The 18,380-nt window shown below is 42.8% G+C and overlaps 1 protein-coding gene across 6 annotated transcripts in view; it reads left to right on the forward strand.

Moving 5' to 3' along the window:
* TBC1D23 (TBC1 domain family member 23) overlaps nt 1-18,380 on the forward strand; it is a 714,314-nt gene that overhangs the window by 551,421 nt on the left and 144,513 nt on the right. For all 6 annotated transcript variants that reach the window (XM_086934466.1, XM_086934463.1, XM_086934462.1 and 3 more), the window contains one exon: nt 4,988-5,123. In XM_086934466.1, the coding sequence (XP_086790592.1) occupies nt 4,988-5,123 (136 nt within the window). The remainder of the gene's footprint in view (nt 1-4,987; nt 5,124-18,380) is intronic.

An 18,380-nucleotide genomic window follows, 5' to 3' on the forward strand; every position in this document is an offset into this window, starting at 1 on the left:
TATTTTTAAAAAGTATTCCTCAGTGTACCTAACCAATTCCGTCAGTCGTCTCTGTAACCCAATTGGGGTTATATCCATTATTATTGCGTCATCCGCATACAACAGACAACTTATTTTTAGATCACCCACTTGTGGAGGATCCCCTTTACTCTCCCCTAACCGACTCAGTAGATCGTTTATGTAGATTGAGAAGAGTAAAGGGGCTAATAGGCACCCTTGCTTCAGCCCATTGTTAGTGGGAATTTTCTTTCAGAGGCCTTGAGTCCCTCCTAACAAGACTTGAGTCCATGTCGAAGAGTGAAGGGCAATTATTACTCTTAACAGGTTCCCTGGGATCCCCATAGCAATCAATTTCCTCCACAGCGTCCCTCGATCCACTCTATCGAACGCTGTGGAGAAATCAATGAATGCTGTATACAACGGAGTTCTCCGACCCATGGGATATTTATCAGTTAGGGTTTGCAGAACAGAGATGTTGTCTAAAGTACCACTATTCTTCCGGAACCCTGATTGTTCAAGGGGAATTAAATTATTTCCAAATACCCACTCTTGCAAGTGAACAAGGATACTTTTTGCGAACAATTTTCCAGTTGCGTCTAAAAGGGAAATTTGCCTAAAACTTGCCGGAGAGTTTTTAGGGCCCTTTTTATATAGTGGGACTATTATGCTTCCCTTCCAGGAATAAGGGATGTCCCCGAGATTGTAACAATGGACAAACAGAGGTTGTAATAATTTTGCCCAATCGCCACAGTCGTTTTTTATAATGGCTACTGGGACATCATCCGGCCCCATTGCCCCGGAGTATCTTGCCCCCTTAATATATCCTTCAATTTCCCTCACTGATGGTGCTTCAACATCACCGGCCAATGTTGTGATTTTACTAAACACCTCAACCTCATCAACTAGTGGATTGGGGGCATACAATAAGGATATATAAATACACCATTCTGCTTCAGGGATCAGCATGGGTTGAGATTTTTCTCTACTGTCGCAAAATTTGGCTATTAGCGCCCAGTACTTTCTAGTGTCCCCCGAAAGCGCCACTTCCCGAAGGTTAACCCATTTTTCATCTTCGGCAGCCCTACGGTCAGCTGCTATTTTTCTTTTCCGGACCTGTTTTAATCTATATATCTCTTTTTGTCTTAAGGCCATAGGGTCTTTAAATTGGGATCTGATCAGCCCATTTATCTTCTTATTAAGTTTTTTAATATCACTGGGCAGTATTACTATGGGGGGCGGCTCTTTCACCTTGCTTCTTTCTTCCCAAATCTTTTATCGCAGTCATGACTCTTTCATATCTCACAATCGGGCTCTCCCGGATTAAACTAAATGCAATATTTTTAAATACCCACTGAAAGTTCGGGAGGTTCTTGTAAGACCAATAAGTGCGACCATTATTTCGAGAATACATTGTCATTCCTCTGATTCCAGAGTTCAGGTTTCTCAATATGTATAACTAAGTTTACCGCCAAGATGTTATGGTCACTCAACTTAGTGGGAACCACCTTGAACTGTGAACATGCCCCAAACAATTGAAAAGACACTGCCATATTATCAAGTAGGGAATGGCCATATGTCCCATGAAAGGTAAGGGCTGCGGGTGAATTCTCTGGGAATCTGCCATTTAATAATACAAGATCAAGATCCCTAAGATTTTGCAAGAGTGTAAGGCCACGTTTGTCAGCTTTTAAATTGGTCGGGACTACTGGCTCTGGTATACACCAAACCTCCTCCAAATCCTCATTGGAAAAAGACAAGATGGAACTGTTACTTATTTTAGCATTAAAGTCCCCTACCATCATTATACATACTCTTTCTTCATTACTACATAAGTTGTGCACAAAAGAGCAAATGGAATCAATCAATGGGCTAGACGCCTTCCCAGGAGGAATGTACACGTTTACCAAAAACAGAAACGTAGTGTGACCCCTGTAATCTATTTCCATTTTCAACCTGGCGCATATACAACAAATTGATGGGTGTATGTATATCACAGGGTCCCATGCTAACTCACAACTTAGCAGAATGGCTAAACCCCCACTTGCACGCCCCTTTATGGATTTTTTTGCCGCACTACAGTACACATAATAGTTCTCTAACAGGAACTCTTCCCTAGCCCACGTCTCCTGGAGGCAAATTATCTTGGGGTCTAGGTATGCTAAGGATTTAAGCTTCTGATTTTCTTTTACTAGCCCCGCCATATTCCATGAGACAATTGTCCCCAGTAGGCTACCCCCGCACTATGGGTTTTGTGAAAGTTGTTTTTGCGCCATTCAACGTACTTGCAATCCAACTCCATCGCTTTTAGCAGGTTTTATCCCTAATGGAAACTTCACAGATAATACAAAACAGTTTTTAGATCTTATAGACAAAGCCACTCATTGCCAGAGAGAAGTCTTGCTATTTTCCATTGATAGCGAGAAGGCGTTTGATCGCGCTCATTGGCCCTACTTGGCCGAGACACTGGCATATTTTGGTCTCAGGGAACGGTATAGTGCCTGGATTCTTAGTGGCTATGGGGAACCGAGGGCCTCCATTACAGTCAATAGGAGAAGCTCAGCCCAATTTGCCATATGTTGTGGCACACGACAGGGATGCCCCTTGTCTCCACTGCTGTTTGCGTTCTAAATTGAGCTTTTAGCTCAAAGGGTTAGGGATGACCCAAACATCACAGGGCTAAGTTTGGGGTTGAGGAACAGGTCATCACCCTTTACGCAGACGATGTTGTTGTTTCCCTCGACAATCTTTGAGAGGGATTTCATATGAACCTGGCTAAATCACTGACCTTGGACTTCACGGTCTCACCCACCGCAAATGACTATCTCACTTAGAATCACTCGATCCGGTGGGCTTTGGGTTCCCTCCCATACCTGGGTATTCACCTGGTGCCCACCTTTGCTGGGATCAGGACTCTCAACTTTCAGGACCGGACTACGAGGGTGAAGGCTGATATGGCACTTTGGCAACTATACAACCTCTCCTGGCTAGGACGGGTCACCGCCCTTAAAATGATGATCCTGCTCCAGATTTTATGCCTTTTTCAAACACTCCCCCTACAGTTCCTGTCAGTGACGCTCCAGACTCTGCAAGATGCACTAAGGCATTTTGTGTGGGCTGGCAAGCGACCCAGAATATAACGCGATTGCTGTTGGCGTCCCCCGATCGAGGACGGTCTCGAAGTCCCTTGCCTACTACATTATTTTCAACCTACAGAGCTTCAGTATTTGGTGGAGTGGTCCCACCCAGGGTCAGAAAAGGCGTAGTTATTCATGTATAGAGCACTTGCGGCACAGCTTTATGGAAGGTTCCATTTCTGGCCCGCACTCACCACCCTGCAATTCTGTACTTGTCCTTGGTCACCACGCCTATCCTAAGGACATGGGATAGCCTGGTGACTTGGAGGGGCGTTACAACGTTCCATTCCCCTATAACTCCGGTATTTGGAAATGGGAACTTTACTCCTGGTCTGGATAGCACGCTGTTCAAAGCTTAGAACAGGCAGGATGCCGGTCCATAGGCCACTTGATTGATGCAGAGGGCCCTATCAAATTTTAATCTTTGCATGCAGACTATGTGATTCCTGAAAGGAAACCGTTTCGGTGCATGCAGATCAGACACTGGTTAATGCATCCGGTAATGAGGGAGGCTGCACAATGGCAGCTGACAATATTTGAGCTTTGGCTTCTTAGCAAGGTCTCAGATAAGCACCTCATTACCGAACTATATGTGATGCTGTTGAGGGGGAGCCTGGAACGAAGTCCCCTGCGCAAGTTCCATGGGAATTGGAAATTGCCAGACCACTTCCCCTAAGGAGTGGCAGGCAATTTATAAACACATCATCTTGAGACTGCAACGAGAATTGCCACGTACTGATACCTAACCACGGTGGATTCCCTCGCTTTCACAGAGGGAACCCAGCGCGTAGCGATAGTTGTTGGAGGCATTGTGATTCCCCCAGAACTTTTGCACATATCTTGTGGGAATACGCTAGACTTACACAGTTTTGGAATGAGATCTTGACTGATATAACACTCACTTTAATACCCAACTACCAAGATTACTCTCATATATCCTATTGGGACTTCGAAACCCCACTTAAATACTGGAGCGTCCGACATGTCTCTGGCACTAGGACGGCACACAAGTCAATCTTAGCCTATTGGGGAACAGATAAAGTTCAGTTTCAGAATTGGCTACACCATATTTGCCATCTTCTGGGGATGGAGAGGCTTTCTTTAACACTTACTCAGCAAGGGGACCTATACTGGGATATCTGTCAACCATTTATTTTGCTACTCTCCCAGAAATTAACAGAGCTAACCTGTCCCGGATGGCTGAGGTTTCTCCGACTGACTAGTCCGGCAGACTGAGCTATCCTGATGACCCGTCCATATGTATATCTCCTATACAACATGATCTCATTTATAGTTGGTGCTAGATGGGCACCCAGGGATGTGTGGGAGGTGGGGAGAGGTTTGAGGGGAGTTTATTGAAAATGTTGCTAATTGTCAAAGTGAAGTTTAATCTTCGAGATGTCACAGCTCTATTGAATATCTTGCCTTTTTTAACTGATTGTGCAACAATAATAACAAATGTAACCATAAAGTTAATTATTCTGGCCTGAAGATTTTACTAACATTTTTACTATAGCATGATGTGTATAAATTGTACTTTCAGCATGACGGACCACAATAGGTTTTTGTTTATGGTCAAATGTTTGAACATCTGTTCTGTGTCCCCTGGCCAGGAGTGGATGGATACCTCTACGAATATTTTATGCTTGGTAGCTGTATGTTTTCCAGGGTTTATTTTCCGGTTTCCTTTTATAATTATTTTAATTGTACTACTTTTGTGGCCATTAGCCGTAATAAAGTAAATAGAGAAATACGTGTAGACTTAAAATAATAACCTAATTTAAAGGTGAGCCTGTTTTTCCTATATTATAAACAGTTAATGTGTAAAACCTTGTTTTTCCCATCTTTTCCAGAGGAAAATGATAGCTCTTCATTGTCAGATGATGATCGGAAAGAAATAGTTAACATTCAAACTTGGATAAATAAGCCAGATGTTAAAAATCATTTCCCGTGTAACGAGGTGAAAGAAAACGGCCAAATGTTCCCAAGGTATGCTTTTGTTCTCTCCTCCTAAGAGTATTAACAGTTATAAAAATACATTTTGATAAAGGGACGGAGTGAGAAGGCATGTTACGAAATAATCCTTTTGAGTAACATTAAAATGGACCACAGTAAAGCATAATTGTAGACTGAGGTATCGAAAAAGCTGTGGAGGACTTGTATGCTCTGTTGAGTCAGCTGTAATTTGAAAAAAGACCATTTCTGAAAATAATCAGTGTAGCAAAACTATGGAAATATATAAATCACAAAAATTGTACTATATATATCGTTCAAAGGCCTAGAGCTTCAGAAGATAGCCCTAGGTTTCTTTTACCCAAGGAGTATACAGTGTGAAGACTTGTCTAGTGTTTGGGAATGGGCAAAGTTGGTAATGCCTTCAAACTATCCAAACATTGTCAACATGAATTTTAACATGATGGGAGTTGTTTTTGTTGCCAATATAAGGTGGTTTTGTGACTCACTGGGTCAGGGTTTTCCAGTCAGAAGTGCATCAGGATATCCCCTTCTGAATGCCTTCCCTGTTCCGTCATCAGGCACTTGTCGTGGACATTTTGGTCAGTTCCTCCAATGCTGTTATGTAAGGGGGCTAGTGATAGTGAAGGACACCGTCAATGGCAAAAGTGTTCAATAACAAACGCTGACTTTTAAAAGACTGTCCTTCCTAGATCAGTTCTATGGTGTTCGTTTTCCTAAAGATGTATAGGAAAACACAATGGTTTGTTTAAATAACCCTCGCCCACCAAAAGGTCCCTTGGTGGCATGCTTAATCATCGGGTTCTTCCCACCTGCTGGGGGACGGGAGTGCTGCGACCAACGACGACATGGGAGCACTTATTGGTGAAGTGATGCTATGTGTGATGTGAGACTGGAAGGGTCAGAGTGTATATAGTGGGATAGAAAATACCTGGCTGAGTGGAAACTAAAATGTAATATTCCCCATGGCTGGTATTATCAAAAGTGGGGAGTGTAGGATGTATGCTATAATGGGCTACTACCTCCATAGTCCTAAACTAGATAGCATCATTTTAGTTGTTAAGGGTGGACTTTCTTTGTTTTTTCATGCTTTACAGAGGAGGGTGAGTCCACTACTTACTGAACCTCTTCCCTCCTTTTCTTGTTTATATTTTTTACAAAAGACTGTTCAGGATAGTCAGGATACATTTTAAGGTATCCATCATGGGTGAAAAGGAAAACCCTGGACCAGATCAAGCAGGCACTAAGTGATCTGTATTATACTAAGAGTGGTGCATTCAACCATTCTTATATGCAGAAGGTCTACTAGAAGCGTCATTTTACAGGGACATTTTTAGCCTGGCAGGCACGAGAACAGGCTGCCAGTAACATGATACATGTTCTGAAATGCCCGGTGTCTGGGGTTAGGTGTAAAGTGGGTAAAAATCATGCTCCGTAATTATAGACCGATATGTAGTCAGAATAAAGTGGTGCAAAAGAAGTGTTGGGGAATTTTTTAGCAGGGCAACCTATCCTTACCTTATTTGAGGAAGATGGGGAAAGTAATATCTGTCCCTTCACTAAAGAAGAATTGGTAGAGGTGGTTAAGAACCTCCCAAACTGTAAGGTATGCAGACCTGATGGCTTCTCGGCAGAATTTTTTGAATCCTTCCTAGAAGTACTGGCAGATTATTTGGTATTGGTTACCAATGCAATGTTAAAGTGTGGACCAATCCCAGCATTTTTTAGTATGGTGAACGTTGTTAGTTTTTAAGAAAAATGTGGAGAAGACTCAAATTCGTACCACCCAATTACTTTACTGAAATCTGATTATAAAATAATTATGAAATTGTTGTCTAGTAGATTTAATTGGATAGCAGAAAAACTGATCCATCAGGTCCAGAATTGTTTTTACCGCCAGACATCAGCGAGGCACAAACATGCATTACTGATACGCTGGACTATTTTTCAGTTAATAGTACTGCAGCTATAGTTCTTTTATTAGATGCAGTAAAGGCATTCGACCTGTGGGTCTGGGAAAGACTTTATAGTATCTTAGCCAAATTTGAGCTTCCTCCCCATATCACATGGTTGGTACATAAGATGTATTTGAGTGTGGAATCCTATATTATAATGTTCGAGGCATGTAGGCTGCTGAATTCATATCTGTGCGTTATGCCACAGAGGTGGGGAAATTACAAGTTTGTTGAAGGACCCGGCAGGGTTGCCCTTTAACGTTGATCCTGTTTGCTTTTTTATCGAGTCCCTGGCGATTGCAATTAGACAGAATGACAATATCTGACCTCCCATTGGACAGATGAGCAAGATACAACTATACGCTGGCAATATCTTGCTGATTCTTGATGGTAATAAAGGCTTGCATGAGAAAGCTTTTGAGATTTTTTTGCTATTTGAGAAGTTGGGGGGCTATAAAATCAATAGGAAAATAACTGTAATTATTTTATGCGGGTGTAGTTCAGACAGGTTACTCCCAGAAATAGTCTCCTGCGTGAATAATCAACCAAAGAGGTACCCAAGGATTAGATATTCTTCTAAAATGGAGAATGTATGAGATCTTAATTTTGCCCCTTTGCTTCTAAAAGTCCACGTTGAAATTCCCTTCCTCTAAGTATCGCTTTGATTAAGATGTTGATTCTTCTATTAATTTACTTGCTTTTTTCAGCCACCCCATGCTTGTTAACACCATCCTTTTTTTAAGAAAGGGGAGTCCATGTCTATGTCATGTATTTGGCAAAATAAAATGGACAGATTAGCATTAAGCACTTTTATTGAAGAACTGGAGATGGGTGGGTTGGCACTAACCAATGTAAAGTATTATTATTTTGCATAATTTGCACATTATATGTTGAGATTTAATTTGAAGCTAAGATTAGGCGATATGTTTAGGAATTATTTTATTCTGCTGATTCTCAATGAGTGTGATGTACTTGGGACATTAAAATGAACAAAATCGCCCAAAAAAGTTTGCTACAAAAGTTTACGTTGTCTTTTTAGGAAAAGTGCGGATTTCCATAGTACATATGATATTCCCTATATTAATGCTGCTACACCTTTGTCAGAGCTGGCTGGGAAGTCCAGTTGGCTCCTGATATAGTGCAAAAATGGGAGAGAGCCGGGTTAGGAAGGTAGCAAACTTTGTCTGTTTAGAGGAGGTAGAAATCACTGGAAATGTGTTAAACGGTTCAAGATGATTTTCTGCTTCCCGGTTCCTTTAAAATATTGGTCAGTATATTCAACAGCTTGGAGTGCTGGTAGATCTGGAGCCATCAAAAAAATTGCAATTGTGTTATTGGAAGTTCCTGATTATAAGCAAGCAGGAGAATGGTAAAGACTGCTCGCGTCTATGAAGGGCCCGGATCTTTGTCAAAAAGCAATTAACAAAATGGGAAAAGTTCGACGGGTTAGAATTAATGATAAAGATGTGGGACAACATTAATATGCTGAATTTTAAGGTTTTGAAAGGAGTCAATTGGCACATAATGCAATTTTTGTGGGTGGCTTCCATACAGAACCCCACAATTCTTAACACAGGTGAATTCTAGGTGTGTGTTCGATAATTCAGGGGAGGTTGTAAATTGGACACACATTATAGGGTTCTGTCTCCCTATCTGGCGAGGGCTTGGGAGATTAATTTAGTACCTAGTACTTGGTGGATAGTCCTGGGTGTGATCCAGCTATTCGATTAGCCACCACATTTATAAAATTATTATATATTGCAATGGCAAGGGCCAGATCTTTATTACTTCAAAGGTGACGAACACCGTTGATCCCCACAGTGTGGAATGGGTGATAAGAATGAAACAAGAAAGAAATAAGGAGCGTCTGAATGCTCTGCATTGCGGGGGAACCAGGAAATTCAATAAAATGTGGGGGCAGTTTATGGAACAAGCCTCAGGCTGAAGAGATTGATTGTTCTTTCTTTTTGGGAAAATGTTTTACATAAGTGTTCCTTGGGCACTATGAAAAGTGGACCCTTAATGTTGTTTGGTTTTGGATGTACTCTGTGATGAAATGTGATTTGTGTATCTATAACATTGGAATATGAATATCATGCCGGGATGTTTGTATCACAAATTAGGATCTCAAAAAAATATTATTTAAAAAAAAAAAAACTAGCTTTGGCATATAATTAATCTTGTGAAAAACCAGCACAAATAATTAGAATAGCAAACGTGTATGTACATTTCTGTACAAAAGCCACACCCCCCTCCACTAGCTGGTTATTGGAAACAGTTATTTCCGACTTGAGCTGGACATCTGTTAAAAACAAGTTAAAGTGCAGACTTGTGAGTATTGTAGTGTTCTCGCATTCGATTTTCTGAGGGACACCTAGTAATGACTAGTTGAACTGCTGTTTCATATAAGAAATTCAGTGCTTTTGCATTCGACTTTTGAAGGACACCTAGTAACGACTATTGGAACTGTGGCTTCATGTAAGAATGAAAAGGCTTTTGCAATTGACTATAAAGGGGCACCTAGTAATGACTTGCGGAATTGCACCTTCATAAAGAATTTAGGTGATTTTGCATTTGACTTTTGATGACACATTGACGACTAGTGGAACTGGGACTCGATTAATAATTGTCAGTGCTTTTGAATTTGACTTGTGAGCGACACCTAGTATTGACTTGTGGAACTTTGGCTTCATTGAAAAATGTCAGTGCTTTTGCATTTCGCTTTTGACGACACCTAGTGATAACTAGTGTAATTGCAGCTTGGTGTAAGAATTTAAATGCTTTTGCATTCGACTTTTGAGGAACACCTAGTGAGGACTAGTGTAACTGCAGCTTGGTGTAAGAATTTAAATGCTTTTCCAGTCGACTTTTGATGGACCGTAATGCATTTGACTCAATAGGACCTTAAGGAACTGCAGTTTTAAGCAGGAATTTTAAAGATTTAGCGTTTGACTTGAGAGGGAAATTTGAAAAATCACTTTTTGAATTATCACTACTAATTACCCCACACATTACATAATTAATAATATCAATGCAACATTTGCAATGAAATTATTGATGAGAAAACTGTGCATGGCGGGGCGCAAGTTATAGTTACCTTAGGACACGAGTTATAGTTACTTCAGATAACTATAGCTGGTGAATTTCTATGTTTTTTTAGAGTTTGAAACGTTACTTTGTTACTGAGCATTTAACCTTACTATAACTACTTTAACATTTGTGTTTTTCAGAGAATATACATTGTGAGGAAATGGGGTTTATTATATGGTGTGGTTGTACAACCTCATTGTGTAATACACTTACCAACCCCTTTAGGTCAAGTAGGTTTCCTCTGTAAAACCCTCAGGTCAACCCTCGGTAGCTGTGGCACTGAGCAGTAAGGCCTATGCAGAGGACGAAGTGTTAAGCATTTAAACAGCACCATAACAATTGAAGAATCAATCAACATTACCCACAAGAAATCTGGCATCAATTTATAAAAATAGACTGTATTTTATAAGATTTTAGACACTAGAACGAAAAAGATCCCCCAGAGGGTTTGGGAGATTAGATTTTACAAGCAATAATAAATCAAAGCAATATCAGTCAACCTCGAACAAGCCATGGCAAAGTCAATAAATTGGACACTTAGAAACTTTTCAAAAGAAAACTTAGGTAAGTGTCAATGAAGTACTTGAGGTGACCAATTTGGTCAGGTAGCTAGTCAAGGAGACCTGCGAGGTCATCAAAAACAGTTAGCTTCACTGCAAAAGTAGTCCCTCAGGGGTTTCAAGTACTTTATCTGTTTTGCAATTGATTCCTCTGTAGTGGTCCTGATGCAAGGGATGAATGATGCTGAAGATGCTCCAAAGATGCTGCGGATGCGACAGTCTTCCTTCATAGATTCCTCGGTCCATGAAGAGAAGAGGGCAAGGGGGGCCTGGTTGCAGGGTGAATGTGCCACCAAGTCCTCTCTGGTCTGCCCGAAGTCCAGTCGCCATTGAACTATCAGTCGCCCGTTGTTACGGTTACAGGCTTATCATTCCTGGTTCTATAATTTTCCTTCTGAGGCTCACAGCAACTCTCTGACAGCACTCCTGAGTCCAGCGAACTTGTGTGCAACTCTTGTGTGTCAGTTCTTAGTCCTCTGTGCTGCACGGCAGTGGTGGTAGCAGCTTTAAGACTTTGGGCTACCATCTTGCCCCAGCAGGCTTGTTCCACTCTTGGGTCCCTGTTGTGCGAACAGGAGGTCAGTCAGCTAGCTTTAGAGTTCTCTTGGCTTCAGTGGTCTCTGGAGACCGCTTCCCTTTGAGCACAACACAGTAGGCACAGTCCCTCTCTTCACTAGCCACCAGGCGCAGCAGGTGCAGACTTCAACAGTGCAGCATCTCTTTGCTGGGTCCTGCCTCTCTTTGCTGGGTCCTCGGTGCAGCAGGGCATTCCTCCTTCCAAGTCGGTCAAGGTCTGAGATCTTCTCTCGTAGCAGGACACAGCAGGTAAGTCCCTTTGTTCGCTAGCCAGCAGGTGTAGTCCTCGCCAGTGCATCCTCTCGTTGCTGGTCCCTCTGTGCAGCAGGGCAGTCCTTCGGTGCTTCTTTCAAGTTAGTTGAGATCTAAGTTCTAGGTGCCAGGGGTACCTAATTTATCTTCAGAAAATGCCATCCGGGTTGGATGTGGTTGGTAGCCAATGAGCTACCAGGTTATCTCCCTCTTGAGGACCACTTTCTGGGAAGTGTGGCATCTGACTATCCCAGGATGCACCTTTCTGCCCACTCTGAACATGGCAAGACCCCATCTCTCAAAACTCAGTGGTCCCTAGCCCACACCCAGAGGTGTGTCTACCAGGGGGCTACACACTCCTGGAAAAACCGGTTTGACCACTAGATTCTCCTTTCCTGTCCCCAGTGACAGCCTATGCGCCTAAACAGAGTAGGCCCCCTCCCAAGTGTCACCCATTTGCCCAAAAAGGCGGCTCCTCTTTTGAAGCTTGGCTTTTGGGATAACACCTGTTTGGCTTCCTACAGGAGGGAGGTAACACCTCTCTCCCATGCAGGCCCTTGTTGTGACCTTTCCTAGGAGTCCTTAGCACGTCTCCCCAGCAGGGCAGAAAGATGTCTACAGGACAAGCCCCTTGTACATCAGTTAACAGGCACTGAAATCCTTGGGCAACTAAAGTGGCAACTTCTAAAGTTGCATTTTGCCCACCAGTGAGAATAAATCAGTTTTAACCATTAAACCAGATTTAATACCCTGATTGTTTTTATACCAAACAGTACCAATCTTAGTACTACCATTCAGAAATTTGCAGTCCTTGGATGCCAGCCTGTAACTCTGTACTTGCCAATGCGGCTACTAGACTTTCCACAGTAAAAATGATAACCAATATGTGTCACTTACAGAAACATTGTTACCGAAGGTAAGTAACTTGTTCATCTGAAAGTGACTATTAGTTATAGATTCCTTACTTTCGATTTCTACGTCAGTAGCCCTGAGGCGCTACGCCTGGCTGAGAACCTCTGGCTTCTCTGGGGATGTCCAATCTACCCTTTTGGACATGCCCTTTCAGGCTGTCGCCCGTTTGGTGGTAAGGCGGACAACGCACTCAAGCGCTTCAGGGACTCTAGGGCTACGGCCAGATCCTTGGGCCTTGCAGCAACTTGTCACCCCATGCAGTCTTCCTCTTGCCCCTTTCGTGGCCTCGGAGGGGGTGCCCCACCACGTTCTACCCATGATGAAAATGGTACCTTGCTTGTGTGGCTGTGTGTAGCACACACAACAGTTACCAGTCAACACGTAACTGTGTGAAGTCAATGATGCCTTTCGATGGTTACAATTTTGGTGCATTTCTATGACTTGCTTCTGATGGATACTTCTGACCACAGATTCCTCACCTTGCGATTTTGCCCTAGCACCAAACTCTAAAGCAGTATACCTGCTCACCAGTAGGTAGGACTCTGCTGTGGGAGTGATGAGCGGACCCACATACAGTGCCACCCATGTATACTGACATCCATTCCTTTCTTTTCTCATCTTTAGGCGTCGATCTGGATCTCAGCTCCTTCTTTTTTCTTCTCTTAAAATATATTTTTTCCTACTATTGTCCCATCTAAATTCTTCCAGTGTGTCAAGAAGCAAGTCAGACCCTAAGACTACAAAGTTTAAACCTTGTAGGGTCAGTTTAAAGCAGATATCTGATAAATCTCTATAAGGTGTGCCATTGGTGTTTAGATTCAGGGCCTGACTCCAAGACTGCAGCCAGATGAATTGGAAATCTATATTTTAATCAACAAAAAATGGACACTTGTAACACTGCTTGACCTTTGGTTCAGTGTAAATAAGGAAACCCTCAAAGAAATCAATGTTAGATAGAGTTGCGGTATATATGTTTCATCCGCCCCACATTGAAATTCCGGCAGTTATCATAGGGTTATTCCTATTTGTGTGAACTGCTTGCCTCATCCAGAGGCACCTCCAGTCTCGAGTGCAGTATCCAGAGACAAAAAGGATTTCCCACAGAGAAGGGAGAAAAATAAGGGGGATAAAGAGTTCTTTGAAAAATGGGAAAAATACCTTATAGTTTTATTTCAGGGCAAGTTTCCATTGGTTAAAATGGCTGGTATACTATGTAAAGGCCAAGTTACTGGGCCATGTAGTATTGCAAGAAAGAAGTTGTCGACATGTTTCAGCTCCTTGGGCCAGGCGGTCTATGGAGCTTTCGTCAGGACTTACAAACAGAAAATAGGCAGATAGTTTACACATAAAGTTCTACTCACACTACTTGTGCGGTAATTCATTTCTCATAATGTTTTTATGGAAAATATGCTCTTCACAATCTAGAAGAAATGTAGAATTAGGCATATTGGCTAATAATTGCAAACATTAAATTGTAAGTTTTCTGTGGGGGAGGGGGTGAGGGTAAGTTCGGGATCACAGGTAATCAATTGTAATTACACTGGACTCGCTGGAAGGAAAGTGAGGGGGAGCTACAGATACACCCTGATATTATATGGTAGGGCTAGAAGGTAATTGCCATATATTTTCACATTTCGTATGTTCACAGTGTGTGTTTTCAAAAGCAGGAAGTCTCTAAAATACACCACGGTATGGTAGGCTGTGCATATGCTAAGGACATATACATCGGTATGCATACAATGCTATGTAGTTTAAAAAATGTTTTAGTCTGTATGGTCGAGTGATCACATGTCGCACTGTACAGTCAATATATAATATGCGCTATATATTACTGGCAGGTGGGTACATATAAGTAACAGACTGTTGTACGACTGTTCCTATAAGGATGGTGGTGCCAACACTAACGCATATGATGGTGGAACATTTGCACTCAGGGATGCGTTTACGCAAAATGCCCAACAAAGTATGGTAAAAAGCTTGCTTAAAGGAAGTGGGACAAACATTTTTTGCTTTAACGGTGCTCGGGCTTCTAAAGTTGCTCAACATTCATAACCACGTCGTAATTGCAAATTACGTAATAGCAACTGGGGTGACTAGGAACATTTGTGCATTAATAAGATTAGCCTTAAACATATACGATTGTAATCACGCACATTCAGCTCTTACCTGCTGTGTAAGAGTACTCCACTTTCAACGGGGGACCGCTAATTGAAAGCGCAGAGCTGGGTTTAGAGAAGAAAAGTCTATAAGTATGGAAAAGCGGCAATTCTGCGTCTTACCGGTAACAATGCTCGGAGTTTTCATGCCGCCATTATCCGCGTGGAGGCTACGTTATAGCCTTGTGCTGACTCTGCCCCCGGTGTGCGGAAGTCGCGTTACTGTTTCCTTTTCAGCGGGTTGGATCTCACTGATTTAAAGGGGCAGTGAGATGTTTTTAGCTAAGATGACAGTGTAAGGGTGATCTAGTTTAGAATGCGGAAAAAGGTTGGCTGCATATATTGCTCAGAAAAAACGGTGATTCATATGTACACATTATAATTACAAACCTATCTCCTGATTTTGGGTGCATTAACGACTGAGATGATATTCGGTGAGCATGTTATCGCATTCTGTCAGTTCATTTTGCGAAGTGATGCCATGAAATGTTATCATTCAGACCGTACTCAAATGTACGTAGACGGTCTACCCATCTTTGCTCCTTTTCGTATAGTATTTTCTCCACGTTATCAGATTTGTTTGTCAACATCTCGATGACTGTCCACTGCATATCTTCATGGGAGTGATTCATTTCCAGGAAATGGGAGCACAGTTTTGTAGTGTTCTTTTTTAGCCTGATGTTGCTTTTGTGCTCACCTATCCTGAGTTTAATTTTGCGGCAGGTCATCCCAATGTATTTCATTTGACAAGGGCACTGGATCATGTAAATAACATGGGACGAGTTACAGTTAGTGAATTGCTTTTGTGTCCAGACGAAATTGTCCATTAGTTGTAGAGTTTTTGTGGCTGTCGTTGTTTTGCAAGCAACACAAGTACCGCATGGGAAATGTCCTGACAATGGGGTCATAGTAACGCTGTTAGTTACAGGCATCCGAGTGTGACTACCTTCAATCCAGCTACCTATGCCATCCAAAAACTGATCAACAAAAACTGGCATATAGTGAACACTGGCCAATTCAATTGGCCAAAACCCAGGTTCGCCAACAGAAGGACAAAAAACCTAAAGGACACTCTTGTACATACCCGCCCTCGGCAAAATACTCGGATGCCTGTAACTAACAGCGTCACTATGACCCCATTGTCAGGACATTTCCCATGCGGTACTTGTGTTGCTTGCAAAACAACGACAGCCACAAAAATGATCCCTATAGCACTGCCCCCCCCCGCCCCCCCCTCCCTCAATCATCATACTCGACTCTGCTACTGAGCAGGATCGGTGTCGCCTGACAATCAGAACTTGACTTCATGAGTCTGAGCCAGAGCCTTCTTCTTTCGATAGGCCTTGTGAAACAACGACAGCCACAAAAATGATCCCTATAGCACTGCCCCCCCCGCCCCCCCCTCCCTCAATCATCATACTCGACTCTGCTACTGAGCAGGATCGGTGTCGCCTGACAATCAGAACTTGACTTCATGAGTCTGAGCCAGAGCCTTCTTCTTTCGATAGGCCTTGTGAGGAGTATGATTGGGGAGGATCTAAGGATCCTTATGGTTACCAGAATTCCTTAGAAGAGTTGAGGACAACGAAAATCAGTAGATAGTGGATGCCGGTGGTCTGGATTCTTCCCCAGTCACTGGCCTAGATTCTCCTGCTAATACTGCTACACAGGAAGGGGCTTCCTTTGCCATGGTGGAGAGGAGGGCCCTCACGGGCAGTCAAGACAAAATGGTTTACAAAGAAGCTTCAGCCGGGAGTTGCCCCCACAGAACCTCTTCTCCCCTTTAGTGAAGCCCTCACAGATGTCCTGATCGGGGGAAGGGCCAAGCCCTGCATAGGGGCTCCTGTGCACCGAACAATTTCCTGCTGCCAGCTTAACTCACTCCGTACCCCACTCCGGGAGAGTCTGATTGCGTACCCCACTCCGGAGAGTCTGATTGCCTAGGTTGCCACCTCCAAAATTAACCCTGGCATGCACTCTTTCACTCCACCAGATACATTCGGCAAGAGAATGTTCTCTTCATGTTTTTGGTTACTACACTGCTCACAATTTTGGATTTGGTTGTGCAAGTGTTGCTAATGGTCACAAAGGAAGTCTGAGCCATACAGACCCAGGCTGTGGCCAGTGGCTGGGATGCAGCAAAGTTCACCATTCTCTGCGGTCAAGATACAACCAATTTGCTAGGCAGAGTGATTGCATTGTCAGTGGCACTCAGACACCACACCTAGCTGAGATCAGCTGACTTTTCAAGGGATGTTTAAGCATCCCTTATAGACCTGTTCTTCTATGGCACCCACAATAAGGCAGATTCCACATTGGAGTGCTTTAGGAACAACCTGACCACTGCCAAATATCTGGGTCTTTCCATGGCCCCACTTCAACCCCATTCTGCCTTTTATCCATTCTGCGCCTACGGTTGGGCTACCAGGTTGTCCATTCCTGCCCAGCCACCTAGACCCACAGGTTGCCACAAGCCTTGTGGGACATGCAACCAGAGGTGTAACCAGTCCACCACCCACTCCTGCAGCCACATGCTCAAAACCCTTTTAGTTTGCCCTCTTACCATCATGGGCAACCAGCAGGCTGCAGGATCTGACATCACTTCACCCGCTAGGCAGGCAGTTTCTGATATGTAATTTCCTTTTCTTAGCCAGTCTGCCCAGCATTATCAACCCATCAAAAGCGCTATTCCTCTTACGATTTGGCACAGGAGGTAGTGACTAGCCCAAGAACAAAACATTTTCAAATCCAAAACTTGCTGTGAAATTTTCCCCATTGTTTATTTTATTTTTCGGTGTTTTCAGCTCAGCTCATGTTTAGCTGGGATTGCGAGCACCTGTTGATGTGGTTGTTAATCTTGGCTTGCTTTCAGACTTCAAAAACACTTGTCATAATCTTTTTTATGTCTGTTTTTTTTGTTGTTCTTTTGCAATTTGTAATGTGATGTCATGAGTGACGCGCATCAGATTACATGCCTTGTATATGCGAGCCCAAGTTACTGCTGCCAACGACATGCACATCTGGGTATTTTATGGTGCACTCGCTCTTAGGTGCTTCATGACATATCAATACTCACTTTCATATTTTGACACCACCGCTCAATGGGAGTACGTCTTTCCCTGTTTTCTCACTTATGTGCTACATTTCCTTGTTCCAAGTTGCTCTTCCTTCCTCCCTAGCCTATATTAACATGTGAACGCATGCACATCATCACACTTTTAACTTTTTCTCTTGATGTTCAACAATATTGGCAAAAAACAATGGCAAAACTAGTAAGTCTGCATTCACATCCAAAAGACGAGAACTATTGGCTATGCCAATGCTTTTTGATGTAAGCCATTCCACAGACAGACCACCATAAGTTTCGGAGCGGAATGAAGTTGTCGCAGATTTGCAGGACACCGTCCCGACATTCATGAGCACTGCTATTTTGAGTTCCTGGATCCAGTCTGGTGCTTGGGGACATTCCCACGGTGAAGAGTCTGCTCTTAGATACATTTTCTATCAGAAAGAGCATTTTCGAAGGTAAGTAACATGTTCATTCGGTGCACCCATTCATGGGAGGCAGCAGTTTAATTGAGAAAATGCAGCGTGGTAGGACTTTGACCATTGGCTGGAAACCGGCAAGTTTTCTTTCTCACAAATATGATCAAAGTTGTCTTCTTTGACTCATTCTTTGATGTTCAGAAGACATTCTACGGTAGAAAACTTGCGGTAATCCATGCAAGTCAAACCACCCTGGAATCTTGTAGGTGTGTTGGTTTCAAAAAT

The sequence above is a fragment of the Lissotriton vulgaris genome, chromosome 8, assembly GCF_964263255.1.
Source record: "Lissotriton vulgaris chromosome 8, aLisVul1.2, whole genome shotgun sequence".
Taxonomy (NCBI): domain Eukaryota; kingdom Metazoa; phylum Chordata; class Amphibia; order Caudata; family Salamandridae; genus Lissotriton; species Lissotriton vulgaris.